This window comes from Phalaenopsis equestris, unplaced genomic scaffold, assembly GCF_001263595.1.
Source record: "Phalaenopsis equestris unplaced genomic scaffold, ASM126359v1 Scaffold000694, whole genome shotgun sequence".
Taxonomy (NCBI): Eukaryota; Viridiplantae; Streptophyta; class Magnoliopsida; order Asparagales; family Orchidaceae; genus Phalaenopsis; species Phalaenopsis equestris.
In genome coordinates, this window is record NW_018165134.1 from 541,030 (window position 1) to 562,237 (window position 21,208).

The 21,208-nt window shown below is 34.2% G+C and overlaps 1 protein-coding gene across 4 annotated transcripts in view; it reads left to right on the top strand.

Moving 5' to 3' along the window:
* Positions 1–1,015: 1,015 nt before the first annotated feature.
* Positions 1,016–21,208, top strand: part of LOC110030298 (ADP-ribosylation factor GTPase-activating protein AGD12-like) — a 36,388-nt gene continuing 16,195 nt past the window's right edge. For 2 of the 4 annotated variants that reach the window (XR_002294642.1, XM_020732938.1), the window contains exons 1-8: positions 1,016–1,278; positions 2,005–2,107; positions 15,064–15,148; positions 16,861–16,936; positions 17,466–17,629; positions 17,721–17,862; positions 17,999–18,115; positions 18,221–18,316. Coding sequence is in view for 3 of the 4 variants with exons in the window: in XM_020732938.1 (XP_020588597.1) it covers positions 2,065–2,107; positions 15,064–15,148; positions 16,861–16,936; positions 17,466–17,629; positions 17,721–17,862; positions 17,999–18,115; positions 18,221–18,316 (723 nt within the window). In the remaining variant the exon portion in view is untranslated. Of the gene's footprint in view, positions 1,279–1,975; positions 2,108–15,063; positions 15,149–16,860; positions 16,937–17,465; positions 17,630–17,720; positions 17,863–17,998; positions 18,116–18,220; positions 18,317–21,208 lie in introns of all 4 variants that reach the window. The other 2 variants (XM_020732940.1, XM_020732941.1) reach the window with 2 other exon arrangements.

Here is a 21,208-nt window from a genome sequence, read left to right on the forward strand (position 1 = left end):
CCGCAACACATAGCACCCAACCACAACTCCACACAACATACACACCAACAACCACGACACACACACCCACAACCACTACAACACACGAAACCCAACCATAGCCCACAACCCACACCTCAATGAAGCATCTTCCCTCATTTTTAATTCAATATAATTACATACAGGCCACCCGAAACATTGCCATCTACAAATGAAGAAGTATCTTTTATCCAATTTTCAATTTATATCTGAAGCATAAAAGGAAAAACAGTGCAATCTTGAATAGATACAAATGCAAAAAAAACACCCGAAAGAATGCTATGAACAAACAAAACACTCTTTTACATCCAATTTTCATATTGTCACACAAACATCGATGAAATTGATGAAATCCCATCCAATATTTTTTATTCGAGGCAATGACATGCAAGACACCCAAAAACTTGCTATTTACGAATAGGCACCCTCTGCAAATCAGTATCTGAAACCTTGCTATCATCAAATGAAGCACACACTTTCATCCATTCTCCATATTACAACCAGAAATTGAAAAATCACATAAAAAAAGTTATTCCGTCAGAAAACCACATACAAAATATCATTTCATCAAGAAATCACCACAAATCGCATATAAAAAGACATTCCAACGAAAATTACTTACAAAACATAGTAACTTGTGGTCGGAGGGAGGAGGAAGAGGTGAAAGGCACCGCTAATCGCGAGATAGGAGCATTCAAGGGAGAGAGAAGAGCGAGAAGTCACCTAGGGCAGGACGGGGGTTGAGTGAGGAACGAAGGACATGCGGGTAATAAGTGGGGTTAAGAATCCGAGTAGCGGGATCAAACCCGCAACCTTGTTTATTAAAAATACCTGAATGATTTATTTCGATAAATAGAGCAAACACATGAAACAAATGACTCAGCTATATTTTTAAAATACAAACACACCAAACAAACTGCCCCAAACAAAATCTTAATTGACCTCCCCAAAAAATTTTAACTGAGTAATGTAACCCTATTATAGTTCCAAATCTAGTTCGGTCAACAAAACCACTGAGATTCAGCATGAAGGTTCGAGACACGTGGCGGAGGGTGGAAACTCAACGAATTAGAGAAAGGGTTTGAATTGATTGATCGAGGAATACTAAAGATTCCAATGGTGAAATCCCTGCGATAACTTCTCAGCTATTTCGATCTGCACTTTTCATCCATTAAACTTGTTCTTTGAAAAGATTGCGCTCGGAGTTGCGGACGCTGCTCGGCTGAAGAAATTTTCAGTTTGAGTTTGGTGCATTTGATAGTAAGTAAAAATGGACTATTTTCTCATGGTATTGTTACTCTTTTCTCATCCCAACTAAAATTGTTTTGTCTTTTTTAGGATGATCACAATAATTTGGAACACCTCCTTGATCTGATTTTTTTTTTCTCTTCTTCCTTGTTGGATATTTGTTTGGCATTTTGCGGAGATCTGTGCTTGATCGCTCTTTATTTTGTTTTATTTCCGTAAATTTCTGCTTCATTAACTGATTTCAGTGTTCGATGAATTATTGCTGGTTGGTTGTCGTCTTTATATGCTTATTTGTGTACATTTGTACAGTTTCATAGTTTCTTTTCAGGAGGCATTTTGGCAGATGTCTCTTTTGCTTTTAAGTTCGTAATGCGAATTAAATTTTAAGTTTCAGCGTTCATTTTATTTAATTCCATCATTTGATTGAATGTTAGAAAGCCATGATTTCATTTTCACATACAAAATGAGTGAAAACTAAATCATCATTTTCTAAAACATTTTGTCCATCGCAATTAGAAGTCAGGCAAGTTAGGTTAATTCTTTCATTTGCTACTTTTGCTAGCCCTGCTAACCAGTATGGATAGGTACAATTACTTTATATGAATTTACTCTGAAGTTTTCCTCTCTCTTTTTTTTTCTCAATTCTATTTTATTATTTTGATGTATTAATGAGTTAGGGTTGAAGTTCTTATACTTTCAATCTTTTCAGCTATGCTTATCCGTGGTCCTGAATTTTAGGTGAAGAGAGGCTCTACTACATGATTAAAGTTTTTAAGATTAAAACTTATAAAGGGAAGGATGAGCAATAACACCGAACATGAGAAGACTTCATCTGGTACAAGTAATTGTTTCATACCATCTTGATCCATTTAATTGTGGATTCATTGCAGATTTTGTTTGTTAAACCTGCATGTTTTTTTGTTTTTCATCCTTATTTAATACATATGGGCTAACCCAACCAATGGGTTAAGCTAATTTAGGTTAAGATTTCAAATTGGTCAAGCAATTTGGACCTTATCCAAGCACCATTTGATTAATCCACCAAAGTTGCTTCATTGAGAAAATCTTAGTTGATTAAGAAAGATAATAGCCTAAAAGAAATAAATAAATAAATAAAAAACTATAGAATGAGGCGCGTACAGGCAACTTAAGGCCATACAACCACTCCAAGTGGTTGTCCCTTAACTAATCATTAGTGGTGTGCAATAGATATATTTTGATAGACCAAGTTATAAATTGGTCAAATTGAATGAAACTAAAATTTTAAATTCAAAATATCAAATCAATCAAACTTCTACTATAATTGATGCAAACCAAATTGAAAATATAATTCAATTTAATCAATTTGGTTTTGAGCAAATTGAAATTTTGTATTTGGCCCAACATTATTGATCAAGATTTTGATTTAAAATCAGAGATTGAAGATCTCTTTTTGGAACTCCTCACCAGCTCCCTCTTCATCTAATGGGCTGCGAGATTAACGAGGTAACTGAGGCACGTCCTAGTTCGTAATGGACCGACCAATCCAAATTAATTTATTTTCTCAATCCTAATGTTATTAGATTTTATTTTTTATTTGACTTAATCTAGATCAAAGCCCATTCAAAAATTTTGAGAACCTTATCTCAAAATTGAATTGAATCAACCAGATATGTTTGGCTTGGTTTGGTTCGATTTTTTGTTTTGATCAAATAACACACACCCCTACTAATCATGGTTTGAATGAATTCTCTTTTATTTTATGTTTTGATTAAATGTGCCCTCCCACATCATGCATCATTTTAGTAAAGAAAAAGCCTTTTTTTAGGTATTGCTACTTGTCTTTTTTGGAACTTATATGGCTGTAGGACAGAAAAAATGTGTTATAAAATGCATATGACTTCCTCTATTTTCATAGAGCTTTGATTGAGGGCTTTGAGATGACATAGTACTAATTTTCCTTTTCAAGTTATGTTTATTCTAGCATTTTGTCTGCTTCAATTGCCTTCAATTGCCAGGTAAGCTCTTTTTGACTGCCTTTCCTCCCTTAAAACATTGGTAGATTTAGATGTAATAATAATGCTCGTTGGATGGGTAAATTTAGTTTCTTCTTTGATTCATCACTAGCTTATTTCTTCTAGACCTACATATTTACAACCCAAGAATTCACAAATTTACTACAATATTTCGTCAAATTCAGATGGATAAATTAGCTATGGTTGATAAATTTGGCTTATATTAAATAATTCCTTGCATTATTGTTGCAGTAAAAGGAGTTTAAGGAGAGAGAATGGTACTAAACATAAGAGCCTAGAATAAGAGGGAAGTGCTGATAGACAAAGGCATAGGATAAAAAGGCCATTTGAAAGTTTATAGTTGATCTAGCTAATATTTGTATTTTAGGTGTTATATGATTTTTGTGCAAGTCTATGTAGTTGTCATATTCAATTGTTGGCATTTGCAAATTTTAAAAATTTGAATTTAAAAATCAGAACTATAAATTTTCAAGTATGGGGGAGATTCTATTTAAATTCAAATAGAAGTGGTTATTTGAATTAAATTAACCAAACAACCAGTTTCCAACTTTTTATGTCCGACCACCACCCATTTGCATTACAAATTAATTACCTAACTCAGTTGCACACAATTAGCCTGCCCCTTAACTCCCTCTCCCTCTATTTTAATGAAGTTTGCACTATTGTAAACGTGCTTTGAATGCTTATTCCTGATGTAATGAAGGACATTAATATCTCTTTGGAAAAAGAAACATCGGAGTGTTACTCTGTGGAGGAATGCTTAGTGGTTGACCTCAACCCTAGAAAGTTTTTTTGGTGCTTGCATGCTATTTTGGTGAGAAGTATGATTTGTATTTTCTTAAGCCCATTGCTATCTCTTATTTAATCTTATTATTTTATATCTCCAATACAATTCAATAACAAATTTGTAGGCCAATCTGCGTAAAAATTCACTGAAATCTTGCATACAAGCTCACGACCTGATTAGTATCAAATTTGGCTCGAGTTTTCTTAATTTTCAAGCCCTCAAAATCTACTGAAATTCATTTATCAACTCCAAAAAATAATCTAGAAACTCTCCTCTAACGACATTAGGAGTTTCAAGGTATTAAATCAAGCAATATAACACTTTCTATACTCCTTAAACTCCAAAAAAAGTAATAATTAAATAAATAAAGATCTTTGCCTTTGTGTTGTTTAGCCTTGGTTGACCACAATTTTGTATCTTCACCTCTTCATCCACTAACATTGAGTGCTACATTACTTCAACTTCAAGCCTTATATGCCACCAGTTCACCGAAGTTTACATCAACTACTCCTCAAGGTAACTCTTTAGTGAATAGTTATTATTTTATTATGCTCTAAATTATTGTGCAATTGCTTAACATGAATGCTCAAAGGAACACACTGATCAATTTATAAAGTAAGCTTTAAATTTTTTCTTTTTACAAACTATTCATTAAATTATCTTAACAATTTTTTCATCCTCTTAATCAATTACATTTTTCATTTCCTTTTCACTTAAGAAGTCATCTCTGGAGCTTTGTAAAAAGTTTTTATCGATAAATCTACATATATTTTTTTATTTTCATCTTCATTTTCATTTTTTTTAATCATGCATGAGTATAATATCGTCCCCGACTAGTGCAATAAGAGAGTGACTCATTTCAGACTCAATCATTTTCTTTTCATTTAAATTTCATTTCAGTGATGTGACTCTGTTTATTAAAGTTTTTAAATTATTCATAGGGTGAAATAATATAAATCCTTGAACAATCATTTATTTTCAATCAGTCTTTTAATCATAGTAATGTTTGTAAACTTTTGTGAAATAAATAAAACATTTCTTTTAAATTAATATATGTCTAATTGATGTTGTCTGTTGTTATATGTTTTTTTTTCCTATATCTTAAAAAAAAAAAAAATTTAATGCAATTTAAATACTAACTCTTTACCTAATCATTTTTTATGATCCTTTTATCCACTTAATTTTTGATTTAGTCTTCTATTTAGTGTCTATAAAAGCAAAATATAATATTTTTCCAATTTCATTATTTCTCATCATCTTTTCAAATCTACAAGTATTCTCTTCTCATAGTTCTAAAGTATTTCCCAAATATAAATTACTTTAGGTATCTACATATATTCTAAATCAAAAGACATGTAAAATTTACCTCACTTTCTTCTAGCAGAACTAACATTGTTTAAAATTGTTTGTTCTTAAATTGTAAATTTCTAATATTGATTTCAAAGAAATCTAACATTAATACTTGATGACTTTTAAATTAAAATAATTGCTTTTAACATAAAAATTAAAACCCTAACTTTCATTTTTATTTTCTTCTTTTTCCTCTTGCAGAAATTCACAATTCAAAACTACTAATCTTTTGATTCAGAAGTTCTCAATCTTTGTTTTTGATTTATAATATTAATTTTAACACAAAAGTTTTCAATTAAAATAATTTTCTGAAATAAAATAATAAACACTATCCTTATTGATTTGACCAACTCTTCTCAGTCTAATCCAAAGATCCTTGCTTCTATGCTTTCTAATGTTAATTAATATAATCCCATGCCAATACCTTAAATGCAAATCAATTTAATTCAAAAAAGAATCTCCAATAAATAAACCTTACTCTTACCTTAAAAGCTTGGTTCCATCTCTAGATTACCTACACCGATCGACTAAGGTTCGCCTACGCTCTTCTCCTTTTCTCTGGACGTGCATGCCTGCTTATCTCCAAGCCCTTGACACAACAGCTAGTTCTTCCTCCTTGCAAGCGACACTCTCCCTTCCTTTCTTCCTTCATGAGCCTCACTTTGTTCACTCTCACGCTAACCTCTCATCATCACACTTTTGACATGACTCGGCTGGTGCTTGGAGTTAACCAAGGAGAGAATGGACGGTTGGATGGTAAAAATAAACAATACCAAAAGTAACAACAGTTTATAATAGTATCCAACTAGAAATAAACCACTAATGCATTATATATAAATAACAATTAACTAAAAAAACGTAAGCTCATCCAACTTGATATAATAATATAATAAGAGCTGGAAAACATGAATACCAGAGAGTGTACTGCTTATTCCGACAGTTACTCTCCTCCTATAAATAAATTCACCCGTATCAATTATATCAGTTAGGAGTGTTTTTTCTGAATAAATAGTTTAATAACAATCTAAGTTTACAATAAATTAGTGAATAATTATCACTTTATTATATATTAAATTATTGTGCAAATGCTTAACATGAATACCCAAAGGAATATGTTGATCAATCTTTATTTTTTTTTCTTTTTATAACAAATATATATTTTCATTATCTTAATCAATTATATTTTTTGTTTCTTTTTATATTTAAGAAGTCATCTCAAGAGTATCATAAAAAAATTGTACCAATAAAGATATAACTTTTTTTATTTCCATTTTCTATCATGCAGATACAATAACATCCTCAGTTAGTATCATAAGATGACGACTTCTAATAGACTTTCATTTTCGATCATTATCTTTTAATCATAGGAATGTTTTTAAATCCTTTGAAAATAAATGAAATATTTGTTTTAATATATATATATATATATATATATATATAATTGTAGTTATCTGTGTCGTTATATGTATTATTTTTTGAATGCATTAATATTTTTAAATAAAAGAAAATATATTTTACACAATAAAACAATAATAAGTCATCTAACCTTTTTTTTTATGATTTTTATAACCACTTAATCTTTGATTTCTTTTTCTATTTAATTCCTATAAAGGCAAAACATATAACTATGTTAATTTTATTATTTCTCCCAATTATCTTTTTAATTCTAAAATTATTCTCCACTTAAAATATTATAGTATATCCGAATGCGCAGTTTTTTTAGTATTTATCTTTAAATGAAAAGATGTATAAGTAAAATTTACCTCATTTTCTTCTAACATACCAAACAATTTCTCAATATTACTTATTCTTCAATTGATAATTTTTCTTCTATATATTTGTCACACAACGACAATCATAAGGATAAAAAACAACACTATAACAATTAAAAAAATGAAGATTCTCTTCCCTCAAATCATCTAGACTAATCTTATTAGAACAAAGGAGACGTAAAACTAGCCTATCATCGGACATGAGGCAGTTTGATTGGTTCAACTTAAGGTGTGGCTAGAGAAAAGCAAACCCGATATCTAACTCTTCCAAACGTTGCCAAGTCTCCTTGGAAGTCCTAAAATTCTCTCTGATAGCGCTTCAAGCTCGACTATCCGATCCTTGGTTCTTGCACCAACTGACGCCTCCAACTGTACTCCGACCTCCACAATACATTTTTTAAATTTCAAGTCAGAAATTATTTCTCTACTCTACAAGTCGGCAATGCACTCTCAAGCATTGTGGAGGTTTTCTTCTATAATGGCCAACCATTCCCCTAGGGCACCCCGGGGTTCCTGACAATCCAATCCCTATGCATATGAATGGTCTCTACTTGGGTCAACAAGCATCTGACATCTTTCAGTAGGCATTGATGCTTTCCCAGGAGCTGGGGAGCTGCAACCTACAACAAACACCTGTAACAATCCTGCACCAATAGTTTTTTAACTGGCTTCTCCTACCCCTTTTTCACATCGAATCTCTACCAGCATAAAAAGTTTGTATTCGGTCAAAAATGAGGGATTATTGTTATTAGTAAAGTCAGGTTACCTCCCAAAGACATGTCAACGCGGGAATGCGTCAACAACTTTTGCTTCTACATGCATTGTTTAGAGTAATCATTATTTATTTCAGCAAAACCCTCGGGAGAGGTCGCTTGACCAGCTCGCTGATCAACAAACGCATTTGCATTTAACCATAATATGAGAAAATTATAGTAAGATTTACCATTCCCTCCAAGCTATTCTTTTTTGTGGAAGCAGAGTAGAGCATCCTTACCACCTAGACTAAGTTCATGAAGCACCATTCCATTCGTCTCCTTTAGTCTGCCGTATATGTCAAAAATCTGCTCTTCAGTAGGGTCATTTAGATCAATGGGAGCGCCGATAGACCAGCTTCTGGCAAGGGTACACCCTTCATTTCGATCGAAGCAACCACTCGTCTCTTTCAAGACGTAGCCCAAGATACTAGTGTCTTTTGAATGGGATCACGGAGGAGCTCTTTCCTCGACTATTTCTTCGTTATTAAGCAATATACTCTTCTTTCGCACGTCCTCTTCTTTGAACTTAGTCTCCTTCCTGTTACGAAGGGCGTTCACCAACAACACCTCTCTCGGAACCTTCCCCTTCGCCTTAGGAAAATCTCTCATCCTAGGATATTTATGGACAACACACTTAAATCAAAGGATATGGGAGAAATTTTCTCATACAAAGAGTTTGCAACATCTGCACAACCTCTTATACCTCCAATAGGGAGTTAACCTTCAATAAAATCACATAAATACTGGAAATAGTCATTTTAAAAGCTTATTTGTTTACTTTTCTTATTGACAGAATAGCTTTGACAACCACATCACGATCTGATTTCAAATCATAAGACATACATTCTTCTATAAAATAAAGGCCATGATAGAGAACACAAACGTCGACAGTCCTATCGACACAGGAAAGTTTTAAAAATCCGCTTAACTTCATTATTACTAATACATGCTTTCATTGAATGTCCAATTTGGGCGAAAGTGAGAATTATGAAGCTCATCAGCTCATAACTACTCTCTGGGAGAATAACAAAGTCCCCAGTAGAGAGAGATTTTATCTCTGCTCAAAGGCTAAGAAGACTACTCCCTATAGGAGAGCTAAGGCCTCCAGAAGAATGACAGTCTAAGCGCTGAAGTAGAGGGAAAAAGAGATCACTCCTTGTAGGAGAACCACGACCCCTAAGAGAAAAAGTCAGAGCTCGATAAGAATAACACAAAACTTTGCCCAATAATGGATCACAATATGAACATGAATCAATTCAGAGCATATTTCAAGATTGCGATGGATATGTCTATGCTATCCCATGATCTGGCTTCTGAGAAATGCCAAGAACTCATTGAGCATGATGCTTCTTGCCATTTATGTCCGTAAGGCATGATATAAAAACTAGATTTTCTTCATTCTCTTACTCTTCTTGCAGCAACCTGTTGAATGAATAAGAGAATCGAGGAACTATTTGCATGTCGAAAATCAACCTTCATGTTCCAAAGTTCACACTTAACAGGCTTTGTGGGCCTGAGTCAGCCCAATTATCCTAAAGACACAACTTTTATTAGAGTAAGCGTTAGAGTGGTGCCAACCTAACTCGCTGATGCGCCAGTTGTCTTGCACTATTTGTAGAGCTGACTTGCCGAACTAGCACCGCCAAACTTGTTTAAAAATTCCATTTGACGAAATAACTAATCAGATTCACTAGCCTAGCTCGTCTTCTCGGTAGTCCTTGTAACTGTAAGAACACAAAAGTCAAGGCTAATAATGGCAAGGATTTAACTCCAACATCGTTGTCTTCTTCAGACATAACCAACTCCTCACTTGACCTTGAGAAAGCAAAACCTAAAACAAACCTTTCATATTCGGTCAATACTTCACTACAATGCTCTTAAGCCCTTCCCAATTGCTACTCTCCTGAATCCACATACCATTGACCACCTTTTACCAAATTAATGGCAAAATCTCACTACAAATTTCCCTAAGCATCACTCTTATTGCCACGCTATTGTCGAGTGTGCAACACTCTCATAACATCCTTGAGCTTGTAATCTTTGTTGCAGACCCCTTCCCATTTTGCTCAGTATATGAGAATACTTTATCTGTTCATCATTGCTTTTCTATAATTAGCCTGCCTAACCAGCAAAAGTAAAGACCTAACTTGGTTGAGTCGATTACTAACGTAGGTATTAGGATTAGGCTGCAGGTACTAAGAACACAATTGATTCCTCCATTTAAGTTGTCTCACTTCTCCTTGTTCCTATTCTTAACTCCTCCCTAGGTAGTTCCCAATATTTGACACTTTCCATATTTCTTGGGTGCAACATAAGCATAACACGTACGTTGCAGTATTTTTATCAAGTCACCATGGATAGATTTCGGTACAATATGACTTGCGTTTTAATATTTCTTTTACATGTATAAAAAGGAGAGAGAGATCAGAGGAAGGGGACTCTCTTAGAGTTTTCTTCAGGCTCCTTGCATCGTGAATTCCATAGGACCCCATGGTTTTCTCTTTCTGTCGGTTCTTCTCCTTCGCTCTGCTTAAGGGGGATCGAAATGTAGAATTTATAGTTTAGATATGGAGAATACATTCATCCTCTTCCTTACACAATGCTCTTCCGTATTATGTTAACTCATGGACATTATGGGACCCATCATCCTAGAAGGATTTAACATCAATGTTGAAATTGCTTAGAAATGAAATCCCACATCCTAATTGATTGAACAAAAGAATGACAAAAAATAAATCTATGCACTTGAGACGATGTAAATAAATTTTGAGATGCGTCCTATAATGAGGAAAAAGTGAGCGAGACTCAATACAAACACACACACGCACATATATATATATGTGTGTGTGTGTGTGTGTGTTTGTATTGAGTCTCGCTCACTTTTTCCCATTACAGGACACATCTCAATCCCTCTTTTTCTTACTTCTATGCACTAGACCCATGCTCGCTGCTTCTCTCTCCGCTCACAATCCCTCATGATCCCATCTTCTTCTCTCTCCCTTGTTTGCTCACGATCTTTTGCACCCAAAAATTTGATTACGCCGCTAAAAGGATGCTTTTTTCTTTGGCATTTAGCCAATTTGGCGCAACCCAAGGTAGGTTTGTATTGCGAGCACCTAGCTTTAACTTGTTGATCTACACTCATCATCTACTCCAACATCACTGTCTTCTCCAGGCATGAGCAACTCCTCACTTGATCTTGAGAAAACATACCCTAATGCCAACCTTTCCCATTTGGTCAATACTTCACTACATCACCCTTGAGCCCTTCCCAATTGTTACTCTCTTTAATCCCCATGCCATTGACCACCTTTTACTATACTTATGTCAAACTCTCACTACAAATTTCACTGTGCATCAGTTTTATTGCCACACTATTGTCGATTACGCGCCACTCTTATGACCTCCTTGAGCTCAAAACCTTTGTCGCAGAACCCACTTTCCATTTTGCTCGCAAACAAGGCCATTTTCTCATTAGCTTCTTCTGCCTTTACTTTTTATCATCGATCTGTTCTCCGAGACATGTTCAACTTAAAGGTAGATGCAATCTCCACTCCCGCCACTTCTAGCAACCTCTTCTCCTCCCTCTTCGGAGTTATCTTTTAACAATCCGTTTAGCAATGCCTCAACAAGCCCCACCTCAATTGACTGTAGACATCTTAGACACCCTCGGCATCAATCTCCATATCCCTTTCTCTCTCTATCTCTTTTTGTAAAATTGAGAAGACAAAGTAGAGAAAAGGGAAAATTTAAAAATAGTGAAGTGAAAATTTTATATGAAAAAAGAGATGAAAAAGAGAGATCAATATGTATTTTATTCTTGCCCTTGTAAATGCATCGTTATGTTGTCTCGTCACTATCATCATCGCCTCATGGATGTGATATAACACAAACTTCACAAAATAACGATTGCTACACGTTTGACATGCTGAGTGAAACATGTGCTTGTTACTTTCAGTGTGGCCTGGGGAAACTCGTAGGTGATGCTTGCAATGTAGTGGGTAAGACTTGTGTTCAATTTTCTTAGCTTTGTGTTATATTATATACGTTGTGAAATCTCTAGTGTGGGTGCTCTATACGAGTCTTTTTTGGCGTGGTCGATTTTGAAGACCTTTGATTATGCTATCTTAGTATATCCTGCTTGTCTTTTTTAGCATGATGGGCAAGCCTAACACTCCCTATGACTGTCCTCTATGCGGTAGAGATGTTGAGAATCTGTCTAAAGTTACACTGACAAGGAATTAGAACAAAATAAAATGAGAGTGATTTTTGGACAAGGTTGTAACATAAGAAATTGAAAAAAAAAACAAATTAAATAGAAAATACCAAGTAAAATAAATGAGAACAAAATTACAAACAAAGGATAAGATTTGACACAAAATTGTAATAAAACATCACTTACAAAAAAACTTGAAGAACTTGCCTGCAAAGAAGAACAAAAATAAGATCTTCTCACTACATTCAAAATTTTTGAGAGAATTAGAACTTGTATTGCAGGAATGAATAAATTATTGGGCTTTGCTTATAACAAGAATATTAATTTCTTTCGAGGCCCACCAAATTAAAATACATTCATTTAAAGATGAAATTATGATATTTTGACAACATATAAATGAGTTTAATTTGTAAAAAGTATCACAGGGTTCGTAAATGTACACTCATGCGGACATAAGAGGGTCTTAAAAAAAATCAATATATAACAGTGCATGCATCCTAATGATAAATACTTGTAAATCTAGATATTTTCAAGCCATGCACATACATCATAAGACGACTCTCGGACCAACAAAATTTCCCAAAAAGCATGCAAGTGCATCATATAAATGCTCTGAAAATTGTGTAGTTGTGTCATGTAATTATGCTGAAGGGTGTACAATGCATTGGAAATTGTGCATGCATATTATGTAAATTTATTGAAGATCATTTGAGTGCATAAAAAATAACTTTGTTTGCATGTGCTTCGGCAAATGAGCTGAATATTTGAATTTAAATTTTGAGATTACGTGGCAAACAAAAATAGAATGAACTCAAACTGCCCGGCCCAGAAAAGAGCGTAAGTGTTTTGAAAGATTTGTAACTATGTAAAAAAATTCGAACTTCTTCATAAAGGACAAGCTCAAACTCATTAAGCTACATTTACTTGAGCAGACTACTCTTGCTATAGGAAAATGTCATAAGTCTCAGCAAGTCTGATCATCTATTAAAAAATGATTGGAATTGATGAGATTGATGTTTTTGTGATATTCAAATATTGAATTTCAACCAAATTACAAATGGAGAATTATGTTAGTTTATCCCATTGGCTTAGTCAAACAAATTTACACGACACATTAGAACTTGAAAACTTGTATGTTTTACCAAACTATTTTTGTTTAATGATTGCACATGAATTTAGTAAAGTTAATGCAAAATGTATTTATAAGTTCCTATCTACAGGCTCAATCCATTACATATGGGGTAGAGCCAATAAATTCTGCAATACTGTGAATATTTGGATAAATCAAATGAAATGCAAATAAATGTGCTTGAACCTGATTCTCTGTGAACAACTAGATAGTAGGAGCTTGTGTCGATAAAAAAAAAACCCTGAATTAAATTTCGAATTCCTCATAAAATAAGAGTCAAATCACAGCGCAGTTTCTTATCTAAAATACAATATGCCCGCTGAAAATTTGATCCAGAAACAGAAACTCTCAAGAGACAGACGTCAATTTATTGAGCCCATAAATGTAAACATAAGGACAAAACTGAAGATCCTTTGTAACTTAGAAGTCCTACGCTCTAGCCATAAAAGTAATCTCTTTCAAAATTTAGCTATTTGAAACTTCATATCTATTGCTAATGGCATATTGTATATTCATTTCATTTGCATCCTCATTTCATTTTGAATTCTCTGTGACTCAATTACATTGTGTGCCAAGAGGCATGTATCTTATTCAATGGCACTTCAAATCATGTTTGAACCCCTTTTTATGCCTTTGGGCTAGACATTTGCAACATGTCTATACTTTGAGAAAATTTTCAAGTTTTTGTCATGTAAAATACTTTGGCGCTTCAACATGTATTGTGCTTTGGGCGTAATCCATTCTCTTCACAGAACTTTTGAGAAATACCAATTATGATTTAAACTTTGTGCCATTAACTTTGTGCCTTTGTTGGGAAAAACTACATGTTATGCAGAAGCACCTGATAGGCATAAAACAAAGAATTCTCAAATTAATAAAAAGGATTAAGTTCCAAAAGAAGATAAAGTATTAGTTTGAGTCGGCCAAAATAATAACCTACATCCACAAGAGAGAAGAGATTATTTGATTTACTTAGAATCTGCATAGATATACAAACAAAAAGAGGCCAAGAAAAAAAAGCTCTTCCCTTGAACCCAAATACATGAAATTCAGAAAAGGGAAGATCTAAATATCATCTGTTAGATACATAGAAGAACATAAATTTATTTTGTAGAAATTACAAGAACCAAACAAAAAAAATAATAAAGAGAGATCCAAGTCGTATCAGCATATCTTCATTTGGATGTTTTTTAAAGAAGCTTTATTCTCTCGTTTCTCTCTTCCTTTTTCAGTTCTGAAGAGCAACTTTCTATAGTCTTCAAGCATCCACACTTACTCCCCCATGCTTCTCTTTCACCTCTTATTTATAGGAGCTTAAGGAGGCGGAGATTCAAAACACAACTTGTTCAAATAATGGATATTGTAATTTCTGAACCAATTATTATTCAGGAATAAAAGATAATTTCTATTTATCCGCAAACCATTTGTTTTAAATATGTGCTTATCTTGATAAATTATTGAGGCAATATCTCAATGACTGTTACACAAGCATTTAATCATTATAAAGGTACTAGGGCATATCTAAGGAACATTTAGTCTATGATACTTGTACTCCGTATCATATTGTTGCATAGGTTTCACAAAGTGCATATTATCAAGAAGCATGTTTATCCAAAAAGGAGAATCTATGGCTGTGAGTTGCCTAAATTAATTTTCACCGTATGCCTCCTATTTAAGGTTATAATACTTTGTCATGGACATTTTGATGTCCTGGAAGTTTAAAATTCAATTAAAACAGTTTGAATTTTATCTTATGCTTGACTTCTCTGACAGGTAACAAGAAGCAATTGAAGGAGTTATTACATAAAAGTGATAATCGGATTTGTGCTGATTGCAGTGCACCAGATCCTAAGTGGGCGTAAGTGGCACTTTTAAAAAAATATTTCTCCGCCGTTCTGAACTTAAATGATCCAATGGCGGTGTAGCAATAGGATATGCATGCTTTATTTTACCAGTTAATTGGTAATTTTCATCATCATTTTTCAACTTTTTGGTAAGATTTTAATAATATATTCATCTTTAATGATTATCATGCTATCTGGAATAGTGAAAACCTCAATATTAATTTGATTTCTGTATGATATCCATATTTTCTTAGTGAAAACTGCAGGCTTGTGCTGTTAACTTAAATATTTTTAATAATTTATTGCATAAACCTATATAGATTTAAATTTTAAATGCTTTGAGTTTGGAATAAAAGCATTAATGAACGGGTAACAAATTTGATTTGTTTTTCTGGTGTTAATGCAAAAGGAAACATTGTTTTTCTAACATTGATTTTATTGTGTAATTAGGAGTGTAATGTAAAAATAATGCATGGGTTTTGAAAATTCTTGTGTACGGTTAGATGGAAAATAAATGCAGTATAAAATTTCACAGCATCTGGTTCAATTATAAATTTATCGCTTGTGTAAAGTTTTAGCCATCGTCGCTTCTGCAGCCTCTTATTGGCCTCGCGTGTCGCCGCCTCCATAGCCTCTGGCTGCTAATCACCACACATTTACCTGCTGCCAATCGTCGATTGCCACATATCCACCTGTTGTCGTTGCCGTCTGTATTCTTCACTCATTTCAAAATTTTTTCGAACCAAACACAAAAACATGAAGTCCTGCATCTTTTTTGCGCTGAATAAAAAAAATTCAAAATATTTCAAATATTTTACATTTTTATTACATTGCATTCATTTTTAGGAAATCAAGTTGTCTTTTAAAGTTTTTTTGATAGACCATTGGAATGCATCATGTAATCAGTGTAATTAAAATTTTCTAGATTATATTATTCTCTGTTAACAGAAACACGGCTAGGTGCTGAATTAATTATATATGAACCATAAGTTTTAATAACTACTATTTTGGTATTTCTTATGGGTCTGTTTGTTTTGATGCATTATGAGTATAGATTAAAAAAAATTCTTTTGTTTTGAATTTTAGTTGTTTGGCTAGAAGTAAGCTAATGCAAAGTAATATTTGCACGAATTTAGAATATCCCTCCATCGCATCATGAATTGCTGCCAAATGTGACATTGCTATGACCACAATTGTGACCCATCCAACAACAACCATGTTGATCCTGCTCGCGACCTATGCCCCTGGTCGCCCCCCTTCCCATGCTTACCACCCTGTCAACAACCCCACACCTGTAACAACACTTGAGAGCCCAAAGACCCCATGTCTCCATTGCCCGCATCATCCCCGTCCTCAGTATGTTCATTCCCTATAATTGATTTCCATTTACATTAAACCAAACATTAAAAAATGAATTTCATTGTTATATTTTAGAATCTATCAAACAATATTATGAAATCAGAGTGCAGATTATCTCACACTTCATTTGAAATTCACCGATCTCCTAATTTTCTGCAACCAAAAAACCTCTAAATTGATTTTGGTTAGATCTTTCATGGTTCATGATGAGATTATTCAGTTTTATATTCATTAATGAAGCTGTTTTATTTTATCAGTGCTTTGCTTAAGCTTTCATCTTGCTGCTAATGTTTTAACTCTGGGGCTCAATTTTGCTCTTTTTTAACAAAATTATGGTTTAATATGTTACTGTACTTTGCTCTGGCAGGTCAGTTAATATCGGTGTATTTGTATGTGTACAATGCTGTGGTGTACATAGAAGCCTTGGTACCCATATCTCAAAGGTAATATTTACGATTATTTTGTCTGGTTTGATGAAGTTTATATTTCATTATTGTTGAATATGTCTTACTTCATCAAATCAATGTCATTGTTGTATCTATATAGTCCTCGTTCTGAACTCAACTTTTCATGGCTGCCACGTCTTTCAATTTTCAAGAACTAGAACTATTTGAGTACCATGTAGCAATTACTGTTAAAACAACAAGGAAGTCGCAGCAGGCTAGCATGGAGATTATTGTTGAATCGTAGTTTTATTAGCAGTTCCAATGTTCTTATAGTCACGGAAAATTTTCCATAGCACAAATGAATTTAGCATTAAATATCTCATGTGGTTTTTGGTGCTTTAATTTTTGAACATCCTCATCCTAGCAGGCATCCTGAATTTTTTGTTCGCTTAAAAAGGACTTTTTATTCATCTTATCCATACAGATCATGTTTTGTTTACTCTTTCTAATTGTTTTACAACGTATCATATATATATCATGTTTTGTTTACTCTTTCTTATTGTTTTACAACTTATCATAACATCAGGTTTTATCAGTGACCCTGGATGAATGGTCGGACGAAGAAATTCAATCTGTGATTGAAGTTGGCGGGAACTCTTATGCAAATTCAATATATGAAGCGTTCCTTCCTCAGAATTTTTTAAAACCTACTACAGATTCAAGCTATGAGGAGAGAGCTAAGTTCATCAGGTGAAATACTTGTTCCATAAGGCTTGTATTATGTAGTATTTTTTCCTATGGTTGGCGACCACTATACTGAGCACTTCAAGTCCTTCCATAGGTCCAAGTACGAGTTTCAAGATTTTTTGAAACCAAGCCTGCGTATTGTTTCTTCAAAGAGCTCTTCCTCGTCAAAGTGCTCTTTGAGGTCAGGGGACTCTGTAAAGGAAAGCAAGAATGGTTTGGACTCAATAGTCTCCTCGGTAAGTCTTACCTTTAATATCCGTGCACAATAGGGGATTTGATCAAATTTTCTATTAGTATCATTGAAATACTATTCCGTCTGCTATTTTTTTCTAAAGTTATTTAGAAATGTTTTGTGCTTTTGAGTGATCACAGGTAGGTATGGTAGATTTCATAGGAATTCTAACGGTCAAAGTGATACAAGGCAGAAATTTGGCTGTTAGGGATATGTTAAGTAGTGATCCATATGTTGTTTTGTCCCTTGGAAAACAGGTATGTTTTGTGTTTTGTTTCCTTGAAGTTAATTAAATTTTTGTGGAAATAAATAATTCCATTGTTTATGTCTATTATTATCTTATTGAGAATTGGTCGCTGCAGAAAGCCAAAACCTCTGTTATTAAGAGCAATCTGAACCCTGTTTGGAACGAGGAGCTTAAACTTTCAGTTCCTCAACATTATGGTCCCCTTAAGCTGGTGAGTATGAGGGATTGCTTTCTCTTAAAACTATGCAATTTTCTTGTTTTTTAACGTTCTTATTAAAGCGTGCTTCTAAGTAATCTTTAAAAGCTAGTAGAAAGTTATAGGGAATTGGCTTCACCCTGATTAAAAGTTTAGGTAAATAAAAATACATGCTTAGTTGACATGATTGGATACTACAGAATGATCATTTCTTTTCCTGTTTGATTTTTTTAGCTTGACTGTTACATTTATTATCCAAGAAAATAATAGCTTTAGATAGTACCCAGAACAGTCACCTTCCTACCATTTTGGAAATATCTTCTTTTATGTAAAGCATTACTCATTAAATATTGGTAATGCATTAAAAGTTTTGGGGGGCAACTTTGGTTGAGTTGGCTTCGTTTCTGTTATATCTGAGAATAAACTCAACTTTAGCTGATTCCCATTTTTTGGAAGTGGATCCACACTAGTTCTTAGTTGAATCTTTGCTGACCTGAATAAAGTATCATCAGTTCAAGTTTGGTGTTTGGTTCATCGTATTCACATTATCGATACACCGTCAGAGAAAGTATTAGGGTCAAGAGGGAGTGGAAGGATATAAATAATTGTTTGTGGCACAAAGAAATCAATGAAATTTAGGTGTGATGATGATGAAATTTGCTAAATTATAGGCGTTGAGGGTATGATAATGATGATTGTTAGAATAGAACCCGGGTAATTTTTATTGATACAAAGAGAGGTATATATACAAATTACGGGATCTACTACTAAAAAAAGAAATAAAAATAACATACAGTAGAAAAGGAAAGAAATAATAAAAAAATAAAGTTAATAACTCTGAATAAATAGAAATTAATAATGACTATTTCTAGCTATTAATAAACATTATATTACTTCTCTTCAAGGTTGAAGCATAGATGTTAGTCATATTCAACTTGGATTTGAAGTCATTGAACAGGGGTTGAGAAAAGTTCTTTGTGAGAATATCCTTCAGCTGATCATTGGATGACAGAAACGAAACACAAATTTCCCTCGACTCGAGCTTTTCCTTAATGAAGTAGCTTTTCCTTAATGAAGTGCTTTTCCTTAATGAAGTGTCGATCAATCTCAACATGCTTGGTGCGATCATACTAAACCAGGTTGTGAGCAATGCTAATTGTTGTCTTTTTATCACAGAACAACTGTAGGGGGATGGAGGCTTTCTTATGTTGTTCGTGGAGCATGATACATATCCAGAGAGCTTCACAAAGGGAAATTGATTGAAATTCGGCTTCAGTACTGCTCTGGACAACTATTGACTACTTTTTTGTTTTTCCACGTGATAAGGTTTTCCCATACAAATGAGTAGTACCTTGAGGTAGTTCATCGATCATAGACAGACCCAACTCAATCAGCATATGTGTAAACTGCAATAGAACAAGAGGTGTGGCAGAAAAACACAAACTTGAGATCGGTGTGCCTTTTAAGTAGTGGAGAATTTAGTGAACAACTTGGAGATGGTGCTCATAGGGATCATGCGTGAATTGACTTACTATCCCAACGACGTGACATATGTTGGGGATTGTATGAGCAAGGTTAGATGAGTTTCTCTACAAGACACTGATAGCGCATTTTGTTTATTGGAACCACATTGGGAACATCAAGAAGTCTTTCATTGGGATCCATCAGGAGAGCTAAAGGTTTGCATAGAAGAAGTTTGTTCTTTGTTAAAGGTCAATCACATATTTCTGCTAAGACAGATAAATTCCCCAAGATGATCGAGTAACTTCCATGCCTAAGAAGTACCGGAGAAGTCTCAAGTCCTTCATTTCAAAGGAAGGAACAAGAATGTCATTTAGAGACTCCAATATTGGCAGATCATTACCAGTGAGTACAATATCATTGAAATAGATGATAAGGATAGCTACCTGGTCGTTGGAGGAATGCCAGAAGAAGAGAGCGTGATCCGATTGATTCTGAGTGAACCCATGGCCTACTACCACTTTTGTGAACTTGCATGCCTGTGGTGATTGGTTCAGTCCATAAATAGACTTTGCAGCCTGCATACTTGCCCTTAGGAGGCAGTGTAGTCAAAATCTAGAGGAAGGATCATGTATACCTCCTCTGTAAGATCACCGTTCAGGAACACATTCTTGACATCAAGCTAAGATAAGGGCTAATTCAAATTCACCTTAAGGGATAATAGGACCCAAATAGTATTTAATTTAACAACTAGGTCAAATGTTTCATCATAGTCAACTCCATAGGTTAGTGAGTACTCTTTGGCGACCAATCATGTTTTGTGGCATTCAAAAGATACATCAGTGTTAAACTTGATGCTAAACATCCATCAACATCCTACTGATTTCTTGCCCCGAGGAAGATCAACAATGTCTCAAGTATGATTCCGCTGAAGGACATTCATTTCCTTCATGACGACAACTTTCTAGGTTGGGTCTGTTAGGGCTGCCTTAATGGTAGATGGGAGCTGATGAGTGGTCAGGACAATAGCAAATGCTCTGTAGGTCAGCGATAAACTGCAAAATGAAACATATTTTGCTATTGTATAAAGAGATCTTGTCTGATTGCGTACCATACTAGAGGAACTAACTTCCTTATTTGGAGTAGGAGCAGTACTGAGATGTCGCCCGGAGGGGATATAGGATCCTACAAGGTGTTAGCGAGCTCCAGAGTATGTACATTAGAATGAGTGCACCTACTGTAGACACGGAGAGTGGGAGGATGAGATAGTGGAACCAAAGGGATAGATGACTTCTTAGTGGTAGGAGAAGTGAGTGAAACCAAAGGAATAGAGGACTCCTCAGTGTTATGTGGCGTGGGGGGGACATCCTCAAGAGTAGGATAAGAAACAATGTTATATAACTCTAGCTCCCCATTACTGGAGGCCGATTTAGGAAAGTAGGGAAC